General features: G+C 40.2%; 1 protein-coding gene and 4 long non-coding RNA genes across 6 annotated transcripts; 2 read left to right on the plus strand and 3 right to left on the minus strand.

Annotated features, from left to right (window-relative positions):
• Positions 1-250: 250 nt before the first annotated feature.
• On the plus strand, positions 251-3129 carry LOC138973155 (uncharacterized). The gene is made up of 3 exons (XR_011457900.1): positions 251-462; positions 1044-1207; positions 2990-3129. It is a non-coding gene; the product is annotated as an uncharacterized lncRNA (long non-coding RNA).
• LOC138973154 (uncharacterized) lies at positions 3006-5511 on the minus strand. Its single transcript, XR_011457899.1, has 3 exons — positions 5139-5511; positions 3823-3997; positions 3006-3387 (listed from the first exon to the last, which is right to left on the minus strand). It is a non-coding gene; the product is annotated as an uncharacterized lncRNA (long non-coding RNA).
• A 2015-nt stretch (positions 5512-7526) lies between these two features.
• LOC138974575 (uncharacterized) lies at positions 7527-25552 on the minus strand. Its single transcript, XM_070347294.1, has 5 exons — positions 25092-25552; positions 24512-24636; positions 23635-23887; positions 19085-19195; positions 7527-7969 (listed from the first exon to the last, which is right to left on the minus strand). The coding sequence occupies exons 1-5, from the start codon at positions 25144-25146 to the stop codon at positions 7527-7529; spliced, it is 987 nt and encodes a 328-aa protein (XP_070203395.1). The 5' UTR covers positions 25147-25552.
• LOC138973156 (uncharacterized) lies at positions 12310-14664 on the plus strand. The gene is made up of 3 exons (XR_011457901.1): positions 12310-12542; positions 13015-13281; positions 14001-14664. It is a non-coding gene; the product is annotated as an uncharacterized lncRNA (long non-coding RNA).
• Positions 15657-17172, minus strand: LOC138973157 (uncharacterized). 2 transcript variants are annotated; one of them, XR_011457902.1, is made up of 3 exons: positions 16839-17172; positions 16317-16468; positions 15657-15796 (listed from the first exon to the last, which is right to left on the minus strand). It is a non-coding gene; the product is annotated as an uncharacterized lncRNA (long non-coding RNA). The 2 variants fall into 2 exon arrangements; XR_011457903.1 differs by having other exon boundaries at positions 16825-17172.
• Positions 25553-25569: the final 17 nt, after the last annotated feature.

The following is a 25569-nucleotide window of genomic DNA, read 5'->3' on the forward strand; positions in this document are numbered from 1 at the left end:
GTGACGTTGGTACACTGTGACGTCACAAGTTATTGTGTTGATTCTACCACTAGTACCAGCTTGATTTTCACACAGAAAAGTCACCACTGTATGCCCGAAAAGAATGCCTCGGTGGAGGGCAGCCGCAAACTGCAACAACTCGTCAATGTTCCCAGGCATTTCATAGCACACTTTCCCTCACAAAACTCTGAGTCTCTTGTGAAAATGGAAGAGATGTGTGCAGCACAAGCGTGCAGATTTCAAATGTCGGGCACTTTCTGGACACAGATTTCGCAATTTTTCTGCAGCACAAAAGTTGGCGTTTCATCCCTGAAACAAATGTTTTGACCACTGGCAGTGTCTTCCCTTCATAAAAGTCCGGAAAGGGGAGTATTACGCGAGGCTGGTACAGTCGACGAGCCATCGAAACTCCGAGGCGACATACGAACAGCGGATTATCTCACAAGAAGGAATGCGTTGAAGGTCAGAGTACATGCTTTTATTTTCATGCATACACGTAAACATTGTTTTGCTGCGCAGCGAATACGAATTGGTGCAGAACAGTGTGTCTGGGTCCAGCTGATATTCGCTGGAGAACAGATGCGCCACAGGCTAGATCTACAAAGTTACAGAACGATCTGAGCTGAGCTAAGAGCAAGAGTAAAAAGTAGTCAGGGTTGTGGACACGTAAGACAATGCGTGTGTCACGTTATCTATTCTATTCAGTCGCAAACTATCCCCTGATATCAATTCATGAAATTGGCAGCGTTTGCTGGAATCATGGCTTAATGCTATTTTTACCAGATCTAAACTTTTGGTGGATGTGCAACCGGTAAGATAAACAGACACCTGCATGGTAGAGACAAGAAGATTACGAATTGTGCAGGGAATTAATCTTTCTGCATTGACTGAGAGACGCAAAACCAGTCTAATTGCTACAACATGGATACACATCCAGACGACTTCCAGAGGGTGTCTAAATGTTCAATGTACTGTATAGATCAGAAGCATACTTTCGAATTGATTTATACTCACACTCATTTTCTCTCTTCTTTTACTTCCAGACCTTTCATCATCACTCACGGCCACTGGTCAGAACAGGTCACTAGACACTGACACCGTGACCATTCCAGATTTCCCGGTTCTCCGTGATCACAACGCAACTGTTGACCAGTCCTGTTCCTACCGTCCAGAATCACCACAGGAGAAAACCAACGTGCCATTCATCGTAAGATTTTTGTTTTGTTTTGAAAATTAGTGCCTTATTCTAGCTTTGCAAAAAACGAGAAAGTGTCTTTGACAGATACCATCCAAATAATACATTATGAAAACAAGTACAAGTTCATTTCTACTCATGTTAATCGTTTATGCTTTCTGTGCTGAGCGACATATGGATTGAATTTCTTTCGTAACTCACCTCCCGTCAACCTGCAAAACTATATCTGTCGAAGTAGTTTCAAATAAAGTCAGTATGCTTCCGAATAAAAAATATGAAAAAGGGTATTTTCTGAAATGTTTAATTATAGACCAAAACAAAACATTCACGAGTATGTTGTTGAACTGATGGTCTTTATGGTAGACAGCAAGAGTTGCATGTTCAAGAAGTTTAAGCAGTACATTTGAAAGAGCAAGGTAATTTAAGGTGGTATAATTTTAATGGTAGGTTCCACTGTGAGGCGACATGGAGGGTATCTTTGACGGACTCATTCAACATTCATACCCATGCACATCACCTCAAACACATAAGCTTTGTTCTTGAGTCAAATTTATTGGCTTCATAAATTTATATTGTGAATTTTTGTCCGCTTGCAGATTGGTTTATCTATGAATTTTTTCGAAAACATCTTGCGATCTACGTACGCATAATGTAACACGTGAAGAAGAACATAAACAGTTCGTCAAAAGGAATCTAATTTGCATTTCAACCCATGTGCCTTCCTTATTGTTAATTTTTTCTTCATAAAGACTACTTGAAATAAACAAAATGTTTAACCATTTCAAGGCCTCTGAACACGTTTAAAAAAAATGCAGGTCTTTGCTCACTATATCAGATCTGCCAAGGCTCAGTTTACACAGGTAAAATCATCTGTCGACTTGAACACATACCAATAATCAACAGCCTCACTGCTTCTTGGAGCTGGATTTTGTGTGTGGAATGAATTTCACATGTGGCGTTTTAGAATATAATTTATAGAAGATGTACATTCTTGCAGAAAGGCTTTAATTTAATAATTAGGTCTTTGTGATGTTCTCTTAAAATAACTAACATGTGTTCCCTTTGCCGGACCTCTGAACCAGTTTTGTGAATATGCAGGTTAAACTCGTGCTTTTTCTGTGTTATCAGTGTATTTCTCATCCAGGCATGGATGCCTCCTCTTAAATGGACAGCCCTTCCCGTGTAAACGATTGGGTTCAAAATCTCAAATCTTACCAGGCTTTTACATGGGATATGGCCATCCTTCCATTTTGAAAAATACCAGAACTGAACACTCTGTATGGGTACTCTCTTTGCGAATGTAGAATTTTATGAATTAATTTCTTAAACGCCACACGTGTAAAACATTCCCTAAAAAATCCAGCTCCAAAAACCAGTCAGGATGTTTATTCCTGGTATATGTTCAAGTCAAGAGATTTTTTTTCCATGTAAAAGTCTTCGCAGATCTGTGTAGTGAGCAATCCTGTTTTGGAAAAGGACGTGCCTTTATGCCTGTATAGACGGTTTGATTGTTGAGATACCTGGTGGCAATGACCGCACGGGTGGCAAGAGGTAGTAATGCACAGATGACAAAAAACCGACCTGCATTTAAAAAAAAGTTAGGAGGCCTTGATAGGGGGAAACATTTTGTTAATTTCCAGAGTCTTTATGAAGAAATAATGAACGAGAAGAAAGTCTGGTCTTGAAGTAAATGCAAATTAAACGATGTATACTTTTGACAAACTTTTCTGTTCTTATTCACATGTTAAAATGTGTGCAGAAATCGTTAGTTACTTCCCCAAAACCATGTTTCAGGCAACAGGCAAACGGACAATACTGGACACAAGCTATGCTGACCGGCTCATGGACTGACTACCTGATGCTGGAGTACACCAACAGTGGAAAAAGTCTGGAACAAAATGTTGCAGAATGTGAACCATGTACCGGACCACGTGACAACTCAGTATCTTCAAACCACGCAGGAATCTGTTCAACCAAAGATACTAGTTCAACACAGTCACACGATTTGTAAAAGTATATTTCAGCCTTCTGTAGCTCAGGGAGTTTGAACCCCACTCTTCATCCGTTTGGGAAAGTATTTCTGATTGTTTTGACTGCACAGGTTGGTAATGGTACTCTGATGCTTCTGCCTAGAAACCCCACTCGCTAGCGCACCAGCTGCCTGTTATGGGTAAGCGACGTGCCTGTATTTCCTGCAAAGCAAGACAGAATAAAACAGCAGCTTAGTTTGAGCTTTTAAGACATTCGTACCAGAGAAAACGTGTACGTGTTTGTTTGGAGAGGGTGGATAGAATCATAAGACACGCTGTGTCTATGTGACGTAGAGCAGGTTTTCAAATTCATGCTGAAGCACTGTGTGATCGCTATTTTTTTGGCATATCTTACCTTGATTTCAGATAGACTGGGAACCGAAATGAGGATGTTTACATGAATAAACTATGCTGATATGTATGTGTTTAGAAATAAAGAATAGTTTTAATGATATATGATGGTGTTTTTTTTTTTAACCCAATGTGATATTTTCGTATTTGAAAACAAATTGTACACTCTGTTGTCAATTTTACTTTCAGTTTCAGATAAATAAATCTATCATAATGGAAATCATCTGTTTGTGTTGTGTTACTTACCCATTTTGATCAATGTTGAGTCGTCCATATTCCTGTGTGTACGCATAGTATGCAGTTTGAAGGTAGTATATGTCCGAGCAAACATAGGAGGATGTGCTGTTAGGCTGTCTATCTCCTCATCCAGGTTTTCCAGATATTTGAATTTCGTTCCCTCTTGGAGTTTCTGCACTGACACCTGATAAGCAAAATACACGTATCACTCTGTGATCATGGCAAAATGCATCATCTGTATGCCCCGTTCAAAAATTACCGTGAGATTCTAAGGTATACACATAAATTGCAGTGGATCACAAAAACAACACGAACAGTAGTACATGTATATATTCAGTTTAAAAATTCATGCAATGAGAGTCAATAACCCGATTTAACCCCAGGTAGATTCAGGGTCCCACTGACTGAATCTCATATGGTTGCTTTTCGGCACACACCACACATTTTTAATGGGACTGTGAGGTTTTGTTAATACAGTAAAATATATAGTAGCAACGTACTGTCTGTTCAGTGTTCGTGACGTTTGAGAATACCGATCTATGCACTAACGCATTGTCTTTTTGTAGTGTGACTGTCCGATATTGCGTACTCCTAAAAATCAATAATCAAAAAGTTTGAACTGCTGTAATCGTGTTTCAGCATATGTCTGACACTGACAGTGCTTATTTGCTTCTAAATCGGCTTGCGATATCACGCCATCAGCGTTTCGCCACTGCTCAGAAAATCTTATGATTTCAGATCTAGTTTGAGATCGGAAATCACGTGTGCTCGTTTAAAAAAACTAAATTCATTTATTACTTCCCTTTGACCGTTTCGCAAGAAAAATGTCAGGATCACTATTAGATCTAGTATTAGCACATGAAAGCAGCCCACCGCCATTTCAAAAAAGTTTCACTGTTTAGTGGTGTCGATGTCATGTAGTGTCTTACTGTCGCAAATAAAAATACCAGGATAATTGCAGTTTTGTCCGCAAGAAACAGGCTTTGCGCAATGTTAACTTGATGTCTACATGTTTCGTTGTGTGACTGAAGAATTACTCAGAAAGAGAAAATAAGGATAGTCGCGTGTGAACATCACTGTGGAAGCATTTATTCTAAACTGGGCAGTTCAAGGACGAAATCCTTGATTAAAGATAGGAAAATAAACAACACCAGATGCCTGAAATAATAGCATAAATCCATAATCTTTACATGCTTACAGATCTGTGGAAGCACATCAACTGATCTGTGAAAAACACACCTGACTTCGATCTAGCATGCACGAGGTAGATCTAGTGACTACCCACGGACTAGTGTGTCAACATCACAACAAAGAGAATCACATACCATTTCGTATTGCCGCTTATGCTGGCTCTGTTTCAAGCAGTTCCTTGTGGCCTCGCCAGCATTTTGACGACGAAGAGGCTCAAACGGGCACGCTAAAACCTCAGGCTGGCTGAAAACCGGTCCGTATTCCACTTGTCTTCCTCACTGCTTGAGCCGGCCATATTTGTTGTTCAAGGCTCGTGACGTAGCACACGTATGTGCACAAGGTCATGAGCCAAGACTGCGCGCGCGATGGAACGATTCAGAACAACCAAAAACGAGTCAAAGTATACTTTTTGGATTTCTGTGTTCATTTTTACACACGCATTTGTGGTTGATGAATTAAGAGGGTCAACGTATCAAAAGTGACCCTAAACCTTGGACTTTTCCTTTAAGAAACAAAGCTTTCATACACGTGTGTATGTTTGAATCGCAGATATTCAATTTTAGATGAGGATTGCATGACGTTTTCTTATTGATGCAAAGCAAACGGATGGTTTCCAGATATTCGGTTGTATAGGTGCGTGTTGTAGCCTACGACGCCCGTTTTCCTGCGATCAAAAACTGCCGTGATATTTTTCTTTCTGTCACTATCGTGGTGTATGTGTGTCTTTCTTCCAAAACTAAATCAAAACATGGTTTGAATCAGAATGAGATGTGTGAGTTCTTGTATGTTTAACACATGCTTTTATGGTTATGTATGAATAAGCGAAGTTCATTTAGAAATTGATCAAACTGAACATAATTGTTCGGATTGGAAAATAACCTTCAGGAACCTCATATATATCCTTACATTCGTGAGAGAGACCATCCATGTGATAAATAAACCATCTCTTCACCCGTGTGTATATCTTGTAAAGTGAGGTCGGGTCAAACTACAGTCTAACAGGGACGCATTTTTCACTAGTCTCGGAGACAAACTTCATTTTCGAACCACTTTTGCGTTTTTTTGTTTCTTCTTTAAGCATTTTGACACCTAACACGTGACCCTCTAATTCCTATTGTGGTGTCGTTTTGCTTTTGACGTCCGAGATTTCACGAGGCTTTGGAAGAGATCAAGGTTCCCGAAGACGCGTCTTCTTCTTCTTCTTTGTTCATGGATTGAAATTACGAACTTTTACGTGAATGACCTTTTTCACCCCGCCATTCAGGCAGCCATACGCCGCTTTCGGGGAAGCATGCTGGGTATGTTCGTGTTTCTATAACCCACCGAACTCTGACATGGATTACAGGATCTTTTCCGTGCTTACTTGGTCTTGTGTCTTTGTGTAGGCTCACTATGATACACGGCGCGTCTTTAATTTGGACACTTGGGACTCCGTGGAGTTTGAAGCAAAAGGCACGCTTTTTCAAAAACTGAAAAGCTCGCATAGATTCAATATTTAAAATCAACAACTCGTGTGAATCTGGTATCAAACAGCAAGCCATGCAGTATTCTTTATGTCGATCATACTACCAAGGGACTTATCCACAAGACATATTATTGCCGTACGACAAGCATTTTTCGTTTGGAGAGAAATAAATAAAAGCAGAGAGAGAGAGAGAGAGAGAGAGAGAGAGAGAGAGAGAAAGAGAGAGAAAGAGAGAGAGAGAGAGAGAGAGAGAGAGAGGGGGGGGGGGGCTGAACTGTGCTAAACTGAACTTTTTGTAACAATGATGTAGATTTAAGGCTGAGCCTTTTCTCACAATCTGTAATTTGAACGAACAAACACACAAAGCAAAGAAGAAAAAAAAGATGATGATGCTGATGCTGATGATGATGTGAGAAGGACAGTGAGTGAGAGAAAGAGAGCGAGTGAGTGAGTGAGTGAGAGAGAGAGAGGGAGGGAGTGGGAGGGAGAGAAGGAGGGAGTGAGAGAGAAAGAAATACAGAGAGAGATAGACAGAGAGAGAGACAAGACAGACTGTAGTGTAGGTATGAGCACATTAACAGTTGGGATGCAATCAGACCAATTACCACAAAACCCGACCTGTCCTAAGTGATTGTATTTGCAGCTAGCACAAAATAAAACAGATCAATTCAGTGCTGTCCAACCTGTAGCTTGTACAACATGACAAATGTCAAGAATCAACCACACAAGATCCATAAAGCGAAGGAACAATCTCATCAGGAAGCACGTCATCGAAGTGCGAAGTAGAGAACTGTGCCGCGACGATGTTCCCAATAATGGTTTAAATTGAAAACGTTGCAATGCCTAAAAGATCAATATATACAATCGTGGTTTTCAGAATTAAATGAAAAAAGAAACTTGTTTGAATAATAGATTGTTTAAAGATACATTTAGATTTGAAAATTATTTGAACATTTTACCCAATAACCTACTAGCACTCTCTGATTTAATGTTCTAAAGCGTATTGGGTAAAATGTTCAAATAATTTTCAAATCTAAATGTATCTTTAAACAATCTATTATTCAAACAAGTTTCTTTTTCGTTTAATTCTGAAAACCACGATTGTATATATTGATCTTTTAGGCATCATCACAATCCTGCACTGGATCAGGCATAACGGAATCAGTGATTGTGGGATCAGGGATAACGGGATCGGTGGTAACGGGATCAGGGATAACGGGATCGGTGGTAACGGGATCAGGGTGGTAACGGGATCAGGGATAACGGGATCGGTGGTAACGGGATCAGGGATAACGGGATCAGGAATAACACTGACACCAGGATTAACACCAGCAGAACCAACATGAGCAGACTGCGCGGAAGTCAGTTCGTCGTAAATAACCACGTCAGCGTTCTGGACAAAACGAGGTGCGGTGCGGTGCTGTCCAGAATCGGCGGAGTCTTTGGAGTTGGAGCTCGACGAGGAGGAGGACAAACTGGGCAGAGGGCGTTGTCTTCTTTCTGAAAGTGCAGTCAGCAGCACATAATGATTTAACGTTTGGAAAAGGGGAGACAAAACAAAACAAAAAACTAAACACAATTTCTGCTGATACACTCTGATATCGTCTGGTGATAAGGCGATGAACAGGTGACACTCTTAATTTCATGCACAGATAATCATAATAGAACACGATGTTCACATTAGAACACATGTTTTTACCATTGTGCTACTTTCGCTCGTAGAACTATGTGCTCTGTCAAACTGTGTCATAAACTGCTTACAGCAATCATGTTCACAGTGGAACGTTTTTATAGTTTAGAGTGCAGTTACAAAGGCAGAGAAGTAAAGTCCATTTTTGTATACAATGGACGGACTTTTCTTTCAATAACATCAAAGGATGTAACGTTTGGAAAGGGACAACAAACACACACAGATACAAAGGGACAAACACACAAACTGACAACTTTTGGATAATATAGTCTGACGGTGTATGTGTGTGGTGAACACTTGCCAACTCAGAACAAGAGTTTCCATCTGTATGAAAAAAACCAGTGTTTTCTTTCAGCACCAGTATTTCTTTTGCTTTTGCTTGTGTTCATTTTGAGAAAAAGTATTTATCATTATTTTACGCTTGTAGACTCCAGGCACTTGACACAGATGATGTGTATACATACATTAATTCGATTCATTATTAGTTTTTAAACGCAGAAAAGGTGAGAAGAGCAAAATGGCTATCTTACTTGTCGTAAAACAACAACTACAACGTCATCAACAACAACAACAACAACAACAACAACAACAACAACAACAACAACAACAACAACAACAACAACCGAGCAAGCGAATACGACGGAGCCACACAAACAACGAACATATCAATATTCAACTTCCCTTCTAGTGCCAGCGAGCATGTCAACCATCACAAATCTGTTCAGGCTTTTACACAGAATGAGAGCACGCTTCTTTTGGGAAACATAGCAACATGAGAGCACATGCGCTGTAGATATTTGGTATGTAACCACGTGGAGGCATGGTCCTAACCCCGGGTAGATCTCAGATAGTGAGTAAAACTTCACGTCACGGGAAGGTCTATGCCTTTACGTTTTATATGAATGTGTGTTTCAGATAAAGGATGCTCTTAAAAGCGCAAATAAGGCCCAAAAAAAAAATATGTCTGTTTCCGGTAACCCGACCGACCCTATTTTTAAGCGCCGACCCTAAAGTTTTTTTTTGTTGCTTTTCGTACAACAACAACAACATAGAAATAACAAGTCGCGTAAGGCGAAAATACAATATTTTGTCAAGTAGCTGTCGAACTCACAGAATGAAACTGAACGCAATGCCATTTTTCAGCAAGACCGTATACTCGTAGCATCGTCAGTCCACCGCTCATGGCAAAGGCAGTGAAATTGACAAGAAGAGCGGGGTAGTAGTTGCGCTAAGAAGGATAGCACGCTTTTCTGTACCTCTCTTTGTTTTAACTTTCTGAGCGTGTTTTTAATCCAAACATATCATATTTATATGTTTTTGGAATCAGGAACCGACAAGGAATAAGATGAAAGTGTTTTTAAATTGATTTGGACAATTTAATTTTGATAATAATTTTTATATATTTAATTTTCAGAGCTTGTTTTTAATCCGAATATAACTTATTTATATGTTTTTGGAATCAGCAAATGATGGAGAATAAGATAAACGTAAATTTGGATCGTTTTATAAATTTTAATTTTTTTTTACAATTTTCAGATTTTTAATGACCAAAGTCATTAATTAATTTTTAAGCCACCAAGCTGAAATGCAATACCGAAGTCCGGGCTTCGTCGAAGATTACTTGACCAAAATTTCAACCAATTTGGTTGAAAAATGAGGGCGTGACAGTGCCGCCTCAACTTTCACGAAAAGCCGGATATGACGTCATCAAAGACATGTATCAAAAAAATGAAAAAAACGTTCGGGGATTTCATACCCAGGAACTCTCATGTCAAATTTCATAAAGATCGGTCCAGTAGTTTAGTCTGAATCGCTCTACACACACACACAGACAGACAGACGCACATACACCACGACCCTCGTTTCGATTCCCCCTCGATGTTAAAATATTTAGTCAAAACTTGACTAAATATAAAAACAAGTCGCGTAAGGCGAAAATACAATATTTAGTCAAGTAGCTGTCGAACTCACAGAATGAAACTGAACGCAATGCCATTTTACTCGTAGCATCGTCAGGCCACCGCTCATGGCAAAGGCAGTGAAATTGACAAGAAGAGCGGGGTAGTAGTTGCGCTAAGAAGGATAGCACGCTTTTCTGTACCTCTCTTTGTTTTAACTTTCTGAGCGTGTTTTTAATCCAAACATATCATATCTATATGTTTTTGGAATCAGGAACCGACAAGGAATAAGATGAAAGTGTTTTTAAATTGATTTGGACAATTTAATTTTGATAATAATTTTTATATATTTAATTTTCAGAGCTTGTTTTTAATCCGAATATAACATATTTATATGTTTTTGGAATCAGCAAATGATGGAGAATAAGATAAACGTAAATTTGGATCGTTTTATAAATTTTTATTTTTTTTTACAATTTTCAGATTTTTAATGACCAAAGTCATTAATTAATTTTTAAGCCACCAAGCTGAAATGCAATACCGAACCCCGGGCTTCGTCGAAGATTACTTGACCAAAATTTGAACCAATTTGGTTGAAAAATGAGGGCGTGACAGTGCCGCCTCAACTTTCACGAAAAGCCGGATATGACGTCATCAAAGACATTTATCAAAAAAATGAAAAAAACGTTCGGGGATTTCATACCCAGGAACTCTCATGTCAAATTTCATAAAGATCGGTCCAGTAGTTTAGTCTGAATCGCTCTACACACACACACTGACACACACACACACACACACATACACCACGGCCCTCGTCTCGATTCCCCCCTCTACGTTAAAATATTTAGTCAAAACTTGACTAAATATAAAAAATGAAGTCTAGGTCAAAAACATGTGTTAAATAATTGTAAGTAAACTAAGGAAGCGTTTAAAAAATAAAAAAAAACACGTAAAAAGACGTTAACAAAACGTAAGAAAAAGGTTTTATATAAAAAAAATAAAACACAGACCAACCGACCCTATTTTTTTCGGCGATGTTACCGGAAACAGACATATTTTTCTTTTTGGCCTAAGAAAGATCTGCGACGACGGACATGATGAGTAAGACGAGAAGGACAGTAACAGTAACTTTAAAGCTGACGAGTAGTCTACCGATAAAAGTAATAAACTGGCTTTTGAAAAATGAGGCCGGGAACACAATACAGCTTTGTGCTACATCCCCAGGGGCCAGTTTCATAAGCCAAAAACACAGTCGACCAACTGCACTTGTCCGAGAGAACCACAGTAATCCGACGTTATCGGGTTTCACGAACAAAATTTCAGTCGGCCGACTGCGGGTCGTCTCACCGGAAGTCGGCCAAACACGGTGATGCTCTCTCCCCAACACTGTGTTCGGCTTACTGCGGTAAACCGAAAATAAATGTAATTATCCGCACAGTCAATGGCAGAATGCTCACACTTTTTTGGATTGTGAGCCAAACCTTGTGATTGTTCTTCGAAATGTATCTATCATGACGCAGTAATCCAGGAGACAAGTCAGGGTTATGTCTTGAAGACGTCACATTATGGCGTAAGAGGGTTAGACGTCACGCGAAGGAATTACTGAAAGTCTCGGTCATTGTTATTTTGAGCGGGCCGAGACTAGTTTTTTCTTTGAAATCGGCCATTTCCACGTGCGAATGAGCAAACGGAAGTGGTAATGTTGCTAAATTTAGCCCTCGACTTGGCCATTCGGATTACTGTACAGTCGGTCGACTGCGGTTGTCCGCGGGTGACGGTGATTCGCTCATGAAACGCGCTTTTCGGTGACCCGGCGATCAACCACGGACAGTCGATCGACTGTCAGTCAGTTCACTGCTATCTTATGAAACTGGCCCCTGATGTGCGTGTGTACAGGTACTAACTGGCCAACGGTAGTAACTGGACCAGTGCCAATTTCTTGAGAAAACTTTCTGAAAAAAAAGGTAATGAAACCCGAAAATGTCGCTGTTTGTCGGTAGGCTTGATATTTATCATTCGTACCATAGGAGTGTTTGAAGTGACTTCCACAAGCAGGAAAGCGCATGCAGCAATTGCTATTTATACCTATTTGTCCAGATATAGTACCAGATGTCCAGATTGCACCATAACATGCGTGTGTGTGTGGGAGGGCGTCAATCCACGATGAAGACCGAGAAGTTTCAAATGGAAGCATGTTAATGTTATTGTAATTCAATCTGACGACGATCTCTTTCCTGCTTTCATGCGATGGTAAACAGACAGAATACACCACTAAACAGTTCCGCGGCCATTGCGACAGTGCGCATGCGTAGCATTTTTTCGAGTAAACAACGCGTCGTGCTAGCTTCTCAGCAACTTGAAACATGTGCGATTTGAGCGAGATTTCCATCCAGAAGGTGCGACTGTGGAGCACTGAAGCATCGAAAACCTTGTCGTGTGTACGGAAAACGAGTGTGGAAGGTGCACACGAGGAACTTGTAGCTAGGTAAGTTTTATTTCTTTCGTTATTTACTCTTTGCAATGATGCGATGTGTTGTTCATTCCCAAGACCGGTTTTCCGCCCTGTAAGTTGTAACACTAACAGTAACTTAGTAAGTGCTCTCTCTTCAGATACGCTTAACTTTTCAGTTGATTAAAGTCAAAAACTTGAATATGTGCCGTTGATCTGTCCACGGAATCTAACTTACTATGAAGCATAACTATATTCCGATTCGTGATGCATAGGCTACATGTTGCGATAGTGTATGCAAAAGTTTTCCATGGGCAAGATAAGAAACAACAAACATGCATACTAAGTTGCCACTGCCAGTTTGTATATAGCTGCTAAGCTTACCTCAGGCTGAGTCAGTGAGTAAGTATTTTGTACGTTTACATACAAAATGGTGATGAGGGGGAAAAAGAATGCCTTCCACAGGTGCGAAAAACTGTGATTTGATCTCAAGGCCTTTTTGTTTTAGAGCTTTTCCTGCTTTGGAACTTGGGAGATGGGATTCCTGTCGACCGTGAAGCAGAAAATGCAGAGAGGGTGCTTCTTCGGGAGTACAAGCAGAAGTGTATGTGAAATGGGTGCTTTATCCTGATCCATTCATCATCACAACTGGATTGAAAGGCAGCAAGATGGGCGATTCCTGTGGCCAAGCGTCTTCATCGCCGGCTGCCTGTGAGTGTGAGCTCGACCTCATGCATCGCCTCGTCAACGAGTTTTAAGGAGGAAAGGCTTACAGGTAGGAAACCTCTCTACTTTTTTAAATGTCATATTTGCACTTTACTTTTGAAAAAGAGAATGGTTCAAGTTGAATTGCAAGATGGCAGTGCAGCCTAACAACATTTTGGTTTCAGTGAACAGGGAATGTGTCAAAATCTGAAAAACCAGCATACTAGTATTAATACACACTAAATTATGCCTGTCGCTGTCATATACATATAATTTTTGAAAAGTGCAGTGATACTGATAGTGATACAGTTAATCAGCAATGACTGAACAGACTTTCTAAATTCAGGGATGATCAAATCATCTGACTAATGGCCAGAGGCGAGTACAAAAAATCCGCTGTGCTAGTTAAAACCGCTTGGCAACTCGCCTGGTTGGCTAGTGAAAATTCTCGTCAAATGCAACACTTCTGGTTGTATACTCTAGTTTCAAAACGTTATATAAACAATGCAGTTATATAGCAACTGTGGTTTGTACCCGGCAAGCAATTCTTTTTGGTGGACTGGACTTTCTTGAAATGACTCACCTGTCTGGCAAGTTAAGATTTTGAGATCTGGCCATCCCTGCAACTGTCTTAATTTTGCAATGCTCTTCATGCAAGTTGCACTCAAATTTGTGAGCAATTTGTTATGTACAACTTGGTAAATTGTCCTAAATGATGCTTTAGTAAAAGTTGTTGTCTCCTTTCTCTTTCTCATATTGATTATTTTCTTTTTTTCTCCCTTTTGGCAGTGTTTTGACCATATGCAACAGGCTGCAAGTCATTTTGGAGGAGGAAGCCCCTGATTGCATCTTTGTCAAAACCAGAAAGAGACTTCTACCTGTCTCCAAGAGTCAGCCATCACAACCACCTGTTACCCAGAGCCAGCCATCACAACCTCCTGTTCCCAAAGTAATCCAATTGCCCGTTTTGATACAGGCAGCAACAGGATGCACTTAGGAGGAGGAACTAGTAGAAGTAGGGAAAGCGGTATTAACAAAACAGCTTTTTCCTCTTAATTATGAAACCACACAGATAAACAAGGAGAGCAACCCTTCCACAAAGTAAACAATCCTGAGACTCTAATAATTTCAACAATTTGTCAACTCATGTAAAAGCTTTGCCAGATCCAGGCATTAAGCTCTACTCGTTACACATGTAATGGGCAGAGCAACATTGTTGAACAGCTGCTTCATTTCTGTAAGTTTTCAGCCTGAAAGGTAGTAGGGTGGGTCGCATCTAAAATATGAATGTTTGTCTTGTCAAAACCTATGTAAATTTTCCTACATTTTAAGACTCCCTCTTTTTCTGTAGTGGATTTTTTTTTTTATCAGATTATTGTTTGGAGTTCTGAAAAGGAAGGCTCCTGTGTACACCATTATATATGACTTTTACTGTACTACATTTGTGTTTTTGGTATATATATATATATAAATATATAAAACTAGATATCTTTCTTCCCAATATGTTCATTGCCAAGTGGATGAAGTCATCAGATTTGATCTGCTGCTAGTGATAACGTTTATCAACATAAGTAAAGTTTTTTGAGCTGACTGTATTGTGTGCATTTTGTTTGCAAGTGCTGATATGTTTGACTTTGTGCTGTAATGCTTTGTCTTGTCTCTCATTCTCCCTTTCAAAGTACGAGAACTCAGATTTTGTTCTGACACACTCATTGCATCATACAAACATCAATAAAGACACACACAGAAAGTGAGCCAAACAAACATTTTTCCTCAGAACATGTTATGGTATGCACAGGGGACATGAAAATTATGGAGAGAAGACTGTGCGCAGGAAGAAGAGAGAAACATTCAAACAAATGAAAACAAACCAGTAGGTTGCTCTTGGCCACTCTGGTGACATGTAGATGTACTTTATTCTACCTATATTAGCGAAACCGATAGGCTAGATCCTGAAGGTCTAATCCTCGTCTCTGTTGCATAAACAACATCTCATCTATACTATAACGTTTAGGGTCAATACTCATTGGTTGATCGCTAAAAATTCTTGTCTTTTTAGAATTTTTGACTTTTTCCTGCCATCTTCTTGTTGCAAAGGGTGACACTAAAACCATGAATTAATTGTAAGAGACTGGTCGTGGCTATACCAGTGCAATATGATATGTTCTGCGAGAAATCAGATTTCTGAATAACCATGGATTTTTCCTGTCTGCGTTCTTTTTCTTAGCCATGTTTGCAATCTGTAGTTTGAACATCAGTCTATTGTTCTCCTTAGTCAGCTTAATCATTGCAATAAGATTGTGCATAACGGGTGTGCATTAAGTTGGCATCTGCTTATAAAAAAAAAAAAAAACTATCAACAAATAAGCAAAAACAAGAGCACCCAGAAATGTTTCTGTTGTGAATGGGTCTTGTTCAGGGCTAGAGTCACACTTTTCTGGCAATCAACTAGCTGCACCATTCCTCTCCCTTGATGATCCTTGGGCCTGGCACGTCTCAAACTGGAATTCCAGATCTCGCATTGCCCATTTTCTTCTGCCTAGCCGGTGCTCTGGTCGGGGTATGTCTATCAGCACTCTTGCTGTCTGAAACATTGCCAAACAGGGTTCATTCTGTCAGTATTTATGGTAGTATTACATCTTCATGCAGGGTTCTCCACATATGTTGTCCGTTTGGGTTCAATGCCCACAACTTCAACTTATAAAGGTGGTCATTTGGACCCACTGTAGTCATTTTCAGTGCAATACAGAACTCCCCCTGTGAATTCCCTGGTACACTTGTTTTTGTTCCTTTGGCTTCTATGGAGAGCTCTCCTAATGTTGATCAAATCGCACTCTGGAAACAAACCACCCACATAAAACTTAGCTTGGCTTCCCACATTCATAAGCCTCATATATTGATATTGATTGATATTCATTCTTGTTCAGATTTCAAAACACACGAACAGACGAAAAGTCAATTAAATCACTCAAGCTGTAAGGCACAGACACATCATAGTGATACTAGGAACAGCATGTGTGAACAAATACATTCAACACCTTCCCATCTTCTTTACTGCGTACACACACAAAATATAACAAGAAAGTTATTTAAAAAAAAACTTACTCTGTGTTGAAATCCAGGGTATCCCAAGTTTTGTGTTGGGAAAGAGTTCTCTGCAGTTGGTGTGCCATCAAGAAAGTGTTGAGAACAAACCCTTGCAGGTGAAAAAAAAAGCTTGTGCTGGGTTCTTCTTGTGTGTTGGATGCGGATGCAAGCTGTTGAAAACAGACAGATGCATATCAGATTTAACAATTTATGGCTCTACAAAGCAATTTTTTATTGCTTTTTAATCACAGCCATGCTCTAACAACATGAAGTAAAACAAACAAAAACAAGAAACGGAAACACACTGACACAGAAAGTGAGCCACATGTTTTGATCTCATGCACGGCAGATTCAAACAAGTATTTCATGCAGTGCGGGTGTGCAGCTTTTGTAACGTTCAAAGCTGTATAAATGCAGGTCTAGCTAAACGGTTTTGTAATCATGCTATGGAATTTGCAGAAAAAAACAATAAATCGCATGAATGTCAGGCAATAAAATAAGTTGATCAAGAACTGTTACAACTTACAGTGTTGCGCTTACCTGAACGGTGGTTGGCATGAACAGCACAGACTCGTGTGGAACCTGGTGAATCTTGCAAAGTTTAGCTTTCCATTTTGAAGACGGTAGCTTCCGTTGTCACAATCAATCATCGGGCAGTGACATGCCATTGTTAAAATCGATAATCGCTGAATTTACATCGACAAAACAACAAAATAAACACAAGTGTCTGACTCGTCAGTCGCAGAACATACGCAAAGCTGTGTTGCAGACGATTTGTTTCCTCGAAAAAATGACGCAGCCAATGAGAGGCGTCTGTGCGGTCACGTGATTTTCCTTCTTTGTTCCATGTAAACGTCGGAACTGTTTAGTGGTGTATTGGTTCTGTTCTGTTCACACACACTACTTTCAGTCCAAGTCAAGTCCCAAGACATATGTCTCTGTATTCCTATCGTATCACTCTGCTCCTGTTTTGTTTTCTTTCACATACATTTTCCCTTCTTTTTTGACGGGTTTCAGGACAGCAAACTCTAAAACAAATTCTTTTCATCACAAAAGCGATCTTTGGAATTGACTGACGTAGTCCGGAAGAATTCATGCATCAACTTACGTCACGTATTCGACGTCATCACTTCGCATACCTTATGGTCTCGGTATTTCGTTGGGTGCATTTGAAGTTCACGCATTTGAAAAATGTTTTCGTCTTCCCGCATTTGATTTTCCCGCATTTGGTGGTTTGAATTTCACGCATGTGAGCTTTTGAAATTCACGCATGTGGGCTTTTGAAAATCACGCATGTAGTGTATGCGTTGGGGTGTGTGTATATGAGATAGAGTTGCTCGTGACCGATGATGAGTCTCAATTCACCTTGAAATGAGTTGAAACATTTAAGTTTTCTATTAGATGAGATGGTAAATTCTTCAAGAGGTGAATGAAGAATCGTTCTGACACATGTCTTCAATTCTTTCACATACTCAAGCAATTTTTACAGTAAAACAAATATACACATGTACCTCTTCACACACTCACACACACACATACACACACACACACACACACACACACACACATGAAGTCTTATATCGCGCGCGTATCTCCAGACTCGGACTCAAGGCGCAGGGATCTATTTATGCCGTGTGAGATGGAATTTTTTACACAATACATCACGCATTCACATCGACCAGCAGATCGCAGCCATTTCGGCGCATATCCTACTTTTCACGGCCTATTATTCCAAGTCACACGGGTATTTTGGTGGACATTCTTTTTATCTATGCCTATACAATTTTGCCAGGAAAGACCCTTTTGTCAATCGTGGGATCTTTAACGTGCACACCCCAATGTAGTGTACACGAAAGGACCTCGGTTTTTCGTCTCATCCGAAGGACTAGCACTTGAACCCACCACCTAGGTTAGGAAAGGGGGGAGAAAATTGCTAACGCCCTGACCCAGGGTCGAACTCGCAACCTCTCGCTTCCGAGCGCAAGTGCGTTACCACTCGGCCACCCAGTCCACACACACACACACACACACACACACACACATGCACACACATCAAGGAGAGGAAACATAATTCAAATAATCACAGTTTAATTGTAAATTAGAATAAAATACATGTAAGAATATGACGTATAAACTCCCACGGCTGAGAATTGCCGGATTTCCCCTGTTGGTTGTTGTTATCGTGATGCTCGTCTCTTGCTGTGCCATGGCGAAATGAGCCGTGTAGTTGAACTGAATTGTGAGTTGTGAGTTGTGAGCGAACCGTCGTGACGTATAAACTCCCACGGATTTCCCATGTATTCGTGTCTTGCTGAATTGTGATTTGTATTCACGCGTCTATACACGGGACTCACTCACGAACACACCGATGCAGGGGGGATACGTGCATGCGTGTGCATGCGTGTGCGTGAAATTCAAATGACAAGTAAGGAGAGATTTTAACTGGAAACCTGCGTGAAATTCATGTGTTAAGAAATGCGAGAAATTCATAGCGTGAAATTCAAAAGTGCGTGAAATTCAGTTGCACCGATTTCGTTGGCCTTCATATTTCCTACTTGTAAAATGACCCCCAAAGCTAACCGAGACTAGTTGAGGTTGTATCAATGCGCCTCGCCAGCAGGTGGTTAATGGCTTTTTTAGCGAGTGGTTATCGACAATTAATGACCGGTAATTTTTAATGAGTTGGGGCATTCTGATCAATCACAGGATCTGTTTCATTTAAACGCCAACTTGATTGAACTACAATATGTGTTATCGGTACGCTTTAGCTTTAACGTCATACTCACCCGTGTGTAGGGGAAACACAGCCAAGATAGAAGAAACCAACAGCGCCACGCCAAGTAAGCTTCCACCCGTTATGCCGACCACTGTCGCTATTGAAAGGCCTTTCGGTGATGCTATGTTCAGCCAACAGAAATGTTGCACGACTTAATTAAGTTCAGTTCACTTCAGAGATATCTTGTAGGGGAAAGGCTCCTAATATGGACCGGCTCCTAATATGGACCACCTCCTGTTCTGACAAACTAACGGCGCTAGAGCGCTCAAAACAATTTCATTCGCTGTATTCACCCTCTCTGGATAACTTGCACATGTCAAAACAGTTGCAGAAACACAAACCTCAAAACCGTTAGGTTTTTTCTCTTTTTTCACTTTTCGCAGCGTTCACTCTATATTTGCGGACTCGTTTCTGTCCACAGCCAAAGCTTTTATCACACAAAAATTGCTATAGCTAAGACAGTATTTGTTACATTTTAGCAGTGTTGACCCCGAGTTTCTCCTGCAAATAAAAAATAATAGCAAAATCTCAAAGTATGTGCGAGTCCCCTAATATGGACCACCTTCAACAAATCGAAGAAAATAAAAGCTAAAGGCTATTTTCATTAATTCATTAAGAAGCTTGCTGGAAATAACCTATAACTAGCCCTCGAGATTTAAAAAAAATATAACAAAAAGTCTTCTTTTCGTGGAAGTTGATAATTTCACTTATTTTCACTCTGTTTTTGATAAGCTTCTTTAGTTTCCTGGTGTGCTTCAAATAATGCTCTCATCGACCCGAAACAGATAAATCTAAAGCATATTTTAATTAGTCTGACTTGTACACTAAGTTGTATCATGTTATTTTGAAGTATAGGGGGCTTTTTACAGTGATTCGTGAAGGCCCAGGCTCCTAATATGGACCATTTGTGATTTTTTCTGTATTTAATTTTTGCTGAATGTCTATCAAAGCTATTTCACTCTAATTAGTCCTAACGGTTAACCTAAGAGAGAAGGACTACCAAACACAAAATGAAACTTCTTCGCAAGATAACAAGCTAGTTATCAGCATGAAACAACAAGTCGCGTAAGGCGAAAATACAACATTTAGTCAAGCTGTCGAACTCACAGAATGAAACTGAACGCAATGCAATTTTTCAGCAAGACCGTATACTCGTAGCATCGTCAGTCCACCGCTCGTGGCAAAGGCAGTGAAATTGACAAGAAGAGCGGGGTAGTAGTTGCGCTGAGAAGGATAGCACGCTTTTCTGTACCTCTCTTCGTTTTAACTTTCTGAGCGTGTTTTTAATCCAAACATATCATGTTTTTGGAATCAGGAACCGACAAGGAATAAGAGGAAAGTGTTTTTAAATTGATTTCGACAATTTAATTTTGATCATAATTTTTATATTTTTAATTTTCAGAGCTTGTTTTTAATCCAAATATAACATATTTATATGTTTTTGGAAACAGAAAATGATGAAAAATAAGATGAATGGAAATTTGGATCGTTTTATAAAAAAAATATTTTTTTTACAATTTTCAGATTTTTAATGACCAAAGTCATTAATTAATTTTTAAGCCACCAAGCTGAAATGCAATACCGAAGTCCGGCCTTCGTCGAAGATTGCTTGGCCAAAATTTCAATCAATTTGATTGAAAAATGAGGGTGTGACAGTGCCGTCTCAACTTTTACAAAAAGCCGGATATGATCGAAAAAAAGAAAAAAACGTCCGGGGATATCATTGCCAGGAACTCTCATGTAAAATTTCATAAAGATCGGTCCAGTAGTTTGGTCTGAATCGCTCTACACACACACGCACAGACAGACAGACAGACACACACACACACACACACATACACCACGACCCTCGTCTCGATTACCCCTCTATGTTAAAACATTTAGTCAAAACTTGACTAAATGTAAAAAGTGGTCCATATTAGGAGCCCTTCCCCTACGTTGTTTGTATTTTTGACCAAAATATGACGTTTGACTTAGATCAGGACAGTCATTGTTCTGTGAGATCGCGTCAGCTGTCAAGTTGAACAATGACTGTCGAGAGTAACATTGATGTATCGTTCGATTATAGTTAAAATTCTACTATGTTTTACGATTGAACATACAAAACATGCACTCTTTTGTAGTGACTGCCAGCCGCCTAATTATGAGTCCTGGCGTCACATGGCTCAAAGTAGGGAAATCCAATGTTCAATCCATACATTAGTGTGTGTGTGTGTGTATGTGTGTGTGTGTGTGTGTGTGTGTGTGTGTGTGTGTGTGTGTGTGTGTGTGTGTGTGTGTGTGTGTGTGTGTGTGTGTGTGTGTTTTAACATTTTACTGGAATGGTGGGGCCCCTAGGGGCATGGAAAGAACCCACTTACAAATCTCACACAAAAATATCCCGACAAACAGTCACGATCACCCCATAATCAGAAAAAGTAGAAGTAAATCTGACAACAACAACAAAACAACATTTTCACCTTTAATGCACATACATACCTAGTTTGGAATTATAGCCCTTTTCCACTAATCAGTCTTGTACTCTTTGCTAACTTACATTAACCACATAAACACACGCACATTCACTTGCGCGCTTTAGGGGCGATCTATTTGAGTCTGTGCTGAACGTGAAGCCATAGGATGGAACATGTCAGAGAAAAATTAGTTGGAAGGCTCTGCAAGATTGCAGACAATTGTTTGCAACCAGTCATATCAGGCCGGCCTCACATAGATTGCCTCGCCAGCATCTTGCAAGCGAGTTTCGTCGACAATTTTGAGTCGCCTTGTGGTGAGATATGTGCGCGTTATAAATTCTTGTATCATTATTATTATTAAGTTCATTATCTGTCTCAGAAGTTTTTGTCTGCCTTAGACTGACCACTGGGTCGACTTACTGCAAATGTAACGTTTTGTTGTGTCATGAATGAAACTTTCCAATGACCTACCAATGACCTACCAATGACCTACCAATGACCTACCAATGACCTACCAATAATTGATTTTTGACTCAGAGCTTGTGTTCTGATTTTCCCTGAATACTACGGATCGTTCAGAAAAAAAACACCACGAAAAAAAAACCAAGAACTGATGCCATCAACTAAACGTGTGCAAAAATGTTAAGCAACACTCATATAAAATCTTAAGCGCAATGCTTAGACATTCATCACAGTTTACTGAACTGCTAGAGCAACACAATCCATGTGTAAAGTAATCCGGCAGTCTCCTTTAGGATAGGTTTTTACAACAAAGTGTTTCATTACACTTGAGAAAATAATTTTGATAATTACGAGACACAGACCCCAAACAATAAGGCACATCATATCAGTTTTTGGCAAGCAGGAAGAATATTCATATGTCTTTCATTGTTTAAATGTGCAATGTGTCTCCCCCAGTGGTCTGCTTACTGTCTGCAGTGGTACGTGTTATCTCCCCTGGCTGTAGTTATATCACTTTATTTTTTCCGAAGGCTGCACTGTAGCCGGTCAAGCTTTTTTCTCCAAAATCGGTTCCATTCTTCTGGGATAGTTACAGAGAGTGTGACTAGTCTATTTGGAACTGAATGTCGGACACCATAGGTCCTCTGAGGCATACACCAAGTGTGCTTAATAACAGTCAGATTTCGATATCGGCCAGTTCGCTCGTCCATGACGAGGCCATTGGTCTAGCTATGGGACAATACGATTCCTACATGAACATTATTGACCCCCATCGTCCGCAATTGTTAAGTCCGAGGCAGGGTAGCCGTCCTGGGGAGGCATTATCACGTCATGCGGAACTCCACCTGCTGACATTAATGTGGCCTTACACAACATATATAAGGTGTGGTTTCGAGTGCAAACTAAGCCTCCTTACACACTGTTTAAGTTGTTACCTAGTGACGTCACTATTTTCAGATTTTTGTGATAAAACAAAAAATCCTTAGGAAACAAGCTGCCGAATAACGCTACCTTTATTTAGAAAGATGCCATCAGCAGTTACACAAACATAATGTTCTGTAACTGCTTCAAAAATACTGTACGAACCATTTGTCACCTCGGTGCCATACTGTGCCATTTCTTACGTGTATTTGGCAATATAGCGACACCCCCCCCCATGGGGAACTGAGCTGTGCTCACGTCACGTTTTACACGTCACGACGTGGAGATCATGAATATGTACTCACATGGTTGATACATCAGGGACGTAGCAGACCCACAACATTTGGTACGGCGAGGGAAAAAAAAAGGCCGATTTGCTTCCCAGGCCCATTGATCGACGTAATGTGGATGTGTTTGTGAACTCACTGTTTCTTCTCACATCTGCTTTTGTTCTAGTTATTACCCCTGACTGATTTATGAGGATGTGATCATCATCGGATTTCTTAAAAAAAAAAAAGTCTAAAATTTGGTACGGCGATCGCCGTACCCGGATCTACCCGCCGTACCGCGTCCTACGTCCCTGTACATGTCTTGTTTCAACAACAACACACACAAAACAGTTGCTTAACTTTTGAGCTCGAGTTTATTTGAGTCAAACACATAAATCTGTTTTGTCTAAAAGACGTAATAGGAGACGAAGACGGGTCCATTAACTGAACAGTACCTGATTGAACACGCGAGAGAGGCAATATCTCAGCGCTAGAATTCCGGTGTGACGTGCCGTTGACTATGACGTAACAGCAGAAGCGTTTGTCTGCGTAGGCCGGAGCTGACACTCTGAGGAAGGCAAGGGAAAGTTGACTGCAGTTGTCGCCACTGGTCACCAGGGGCAGGGTTTGCAGCACGCCAGAGATGACCTCAGTCCACTCATTGTCATTTCCGTGCACGCGATTCTCTCGCCACTCCCACTGGACCTCCTGGTGTGCGAGAGATGGAGTAAAAGAAATTCTAACATCAAATAATAGTTTAAAGCTACAGCTAGTCCTGTCTGCGAAAACAGCTCGGCTCACTATCTCTCACTCTGCACTGGAAATAGTCACAGTGTTGTTTTGGGGTATATGTGTTTTAAGTTGAGGGATGGTCTACTTCCATGCAAAAGCCTCACCAGAGTTGGTGAGCCGAATCGTTGCCATGGGAAGGACTGTGACTTGACATACTTAATAACCACATGTACAGTGTCAACGGGCTTCGTTCATACAATGAAGTCTGGATTTGTTTTAACACAAATGTCCCAGCTGGCAGGTTGTTGCCCTGAATATTATGTACTATAACTTATTAGAACTATTTAGGTAATGATCGCACAAAAAGTGAAATCTACAAAATGGAAAATAATCATAATGATTATGTTGATATTAAGGAGGAGGAGGAGATAAAAGGGAAGGAAAATGCCTATAGTGGTATAATAAACCATATAATTATATCATAATATAAATAGAAGAGGCGAAGGAAAATGCCTATCAATTATCATAATATAATACTACTAAATATATGATATATCATATTGTATCATAATACATAACGGATCGGGTGAGTCCCTGTACCTGTATTGTAAAATGCTGTGGCACATAAGTGCAACATTTTAGTACTAGCTTGTCCTTGTCCGCCCTGGTGGTGTTGTCAACTCGTGTCAGCCCACACTTGTAGAATTCCACAGCGCACTTTCCCTCTGTCAACATACAACATCTCTTCATCATTTACCAAGGCGAAGAGAAATGGTAGTTTTAGCCAGTTCTGTTGTGTCCACGAGGTTTTCACCAATTCTTGTCCGTTCTTGTCCCTTGAATCCGGGAGGGCAATACAGGACAGATTCTGAAAATGTCAACAAATGTTTAATTTTCAGAATTTTTTCCGACTTCAAAACTGCTGTTCTTGTTGTTTCGCGTGGCTAAATTTTTGTCTATCCACACCTCACAAATCAATGAATAACTTTTGAAAATAAAACCCCGATTCTGAAAGTAGAAAGAATACTGTTGCCAACATAATCACCATCACTTTTTTGATTAAAACAATTCTAGGTAACTTTGCAATGAAATAAGAAGTTCACGAGCTTGGGATTTTTAGGTGTAGAGAAACAATTGTCGCAGCGGGTCGGGGAAACTAATATGCGATTTTATTACCTACCGATGCTGACCAAAAAGGCAGAGTAGAGTAGCATTTGAAACACAAAGACTGTCATGGTGTCAGATCACAGACTCACAGCTTGTTCTTCACTTTTCTCCCAAACTCGTACAACTTCGAATAGGAAATGTTGACGTCAGACTAGGATGACGCTATTTTTTTCATCTTTACTTGTTTCGGTCAACCCGGTGTCACGAACTGAAAACTCTGCCTGAACAATCCTTCTCATTGCGGTCAATGCGCATGCGCTAACATGGGGAGATTAATCAGGTCGTGAACAACCTAACCCTAGGCCTAACCCTTACTAATCTTAACCCTAATCCTAACCCTAACCCGAACCCTAAACCATGGTTCGATCGGTCAAAGGGTCGCATTTTTTAAGTCCAAGATCGGCGCATGCGCATTGACCGCAATGAGAAGGATTGTTCAGCAGAGGTTTCAGTTCATGACACCGGTACGGACTGACATTCTTGTCGATCTA

This window comes from Littorina saxatilis, linkage group LG8 (assembly GCF_037325665.1).
Source record: "Littorina saxatilis isolate snail1 linkage group LG8, US_GU_Lsax_2.0, whole genome shotgun sequence".
NCBI classification, from domain to species: domain Eukaryota; kingdom Metazoa; phylum Mollusca; class Gastropoda; order Littorinimorpha; family Littorinidae; genus Littorina; species Littorina saxatilis.

Excerpts from the sequence above, each read along its gene's own strand:
- LOC138974575 (XM_070347294.1), bottom strand. The coding sequence starts at position 25,146 with ATGACAGTCTTTGTGTTTCAAATGCTACTCTACTCTGCCTTTTTGGTC. Across the intron at positions 24,637-25,091 it reads TGCCTTTTTGGTCAGCATCG|AGGGAAAGTGCGCTGTGGAA; the intron begins GTAGGTAATAAA and ends GTATGTTGACAG. Across the intron at positions 23,888-24,511 it reads CACAGCATTTTACAATACAG|GAGGTCCAGTGGGAGTGGCG; the intron begins GTACAGGGACTC and ends CTCGCACACCAG.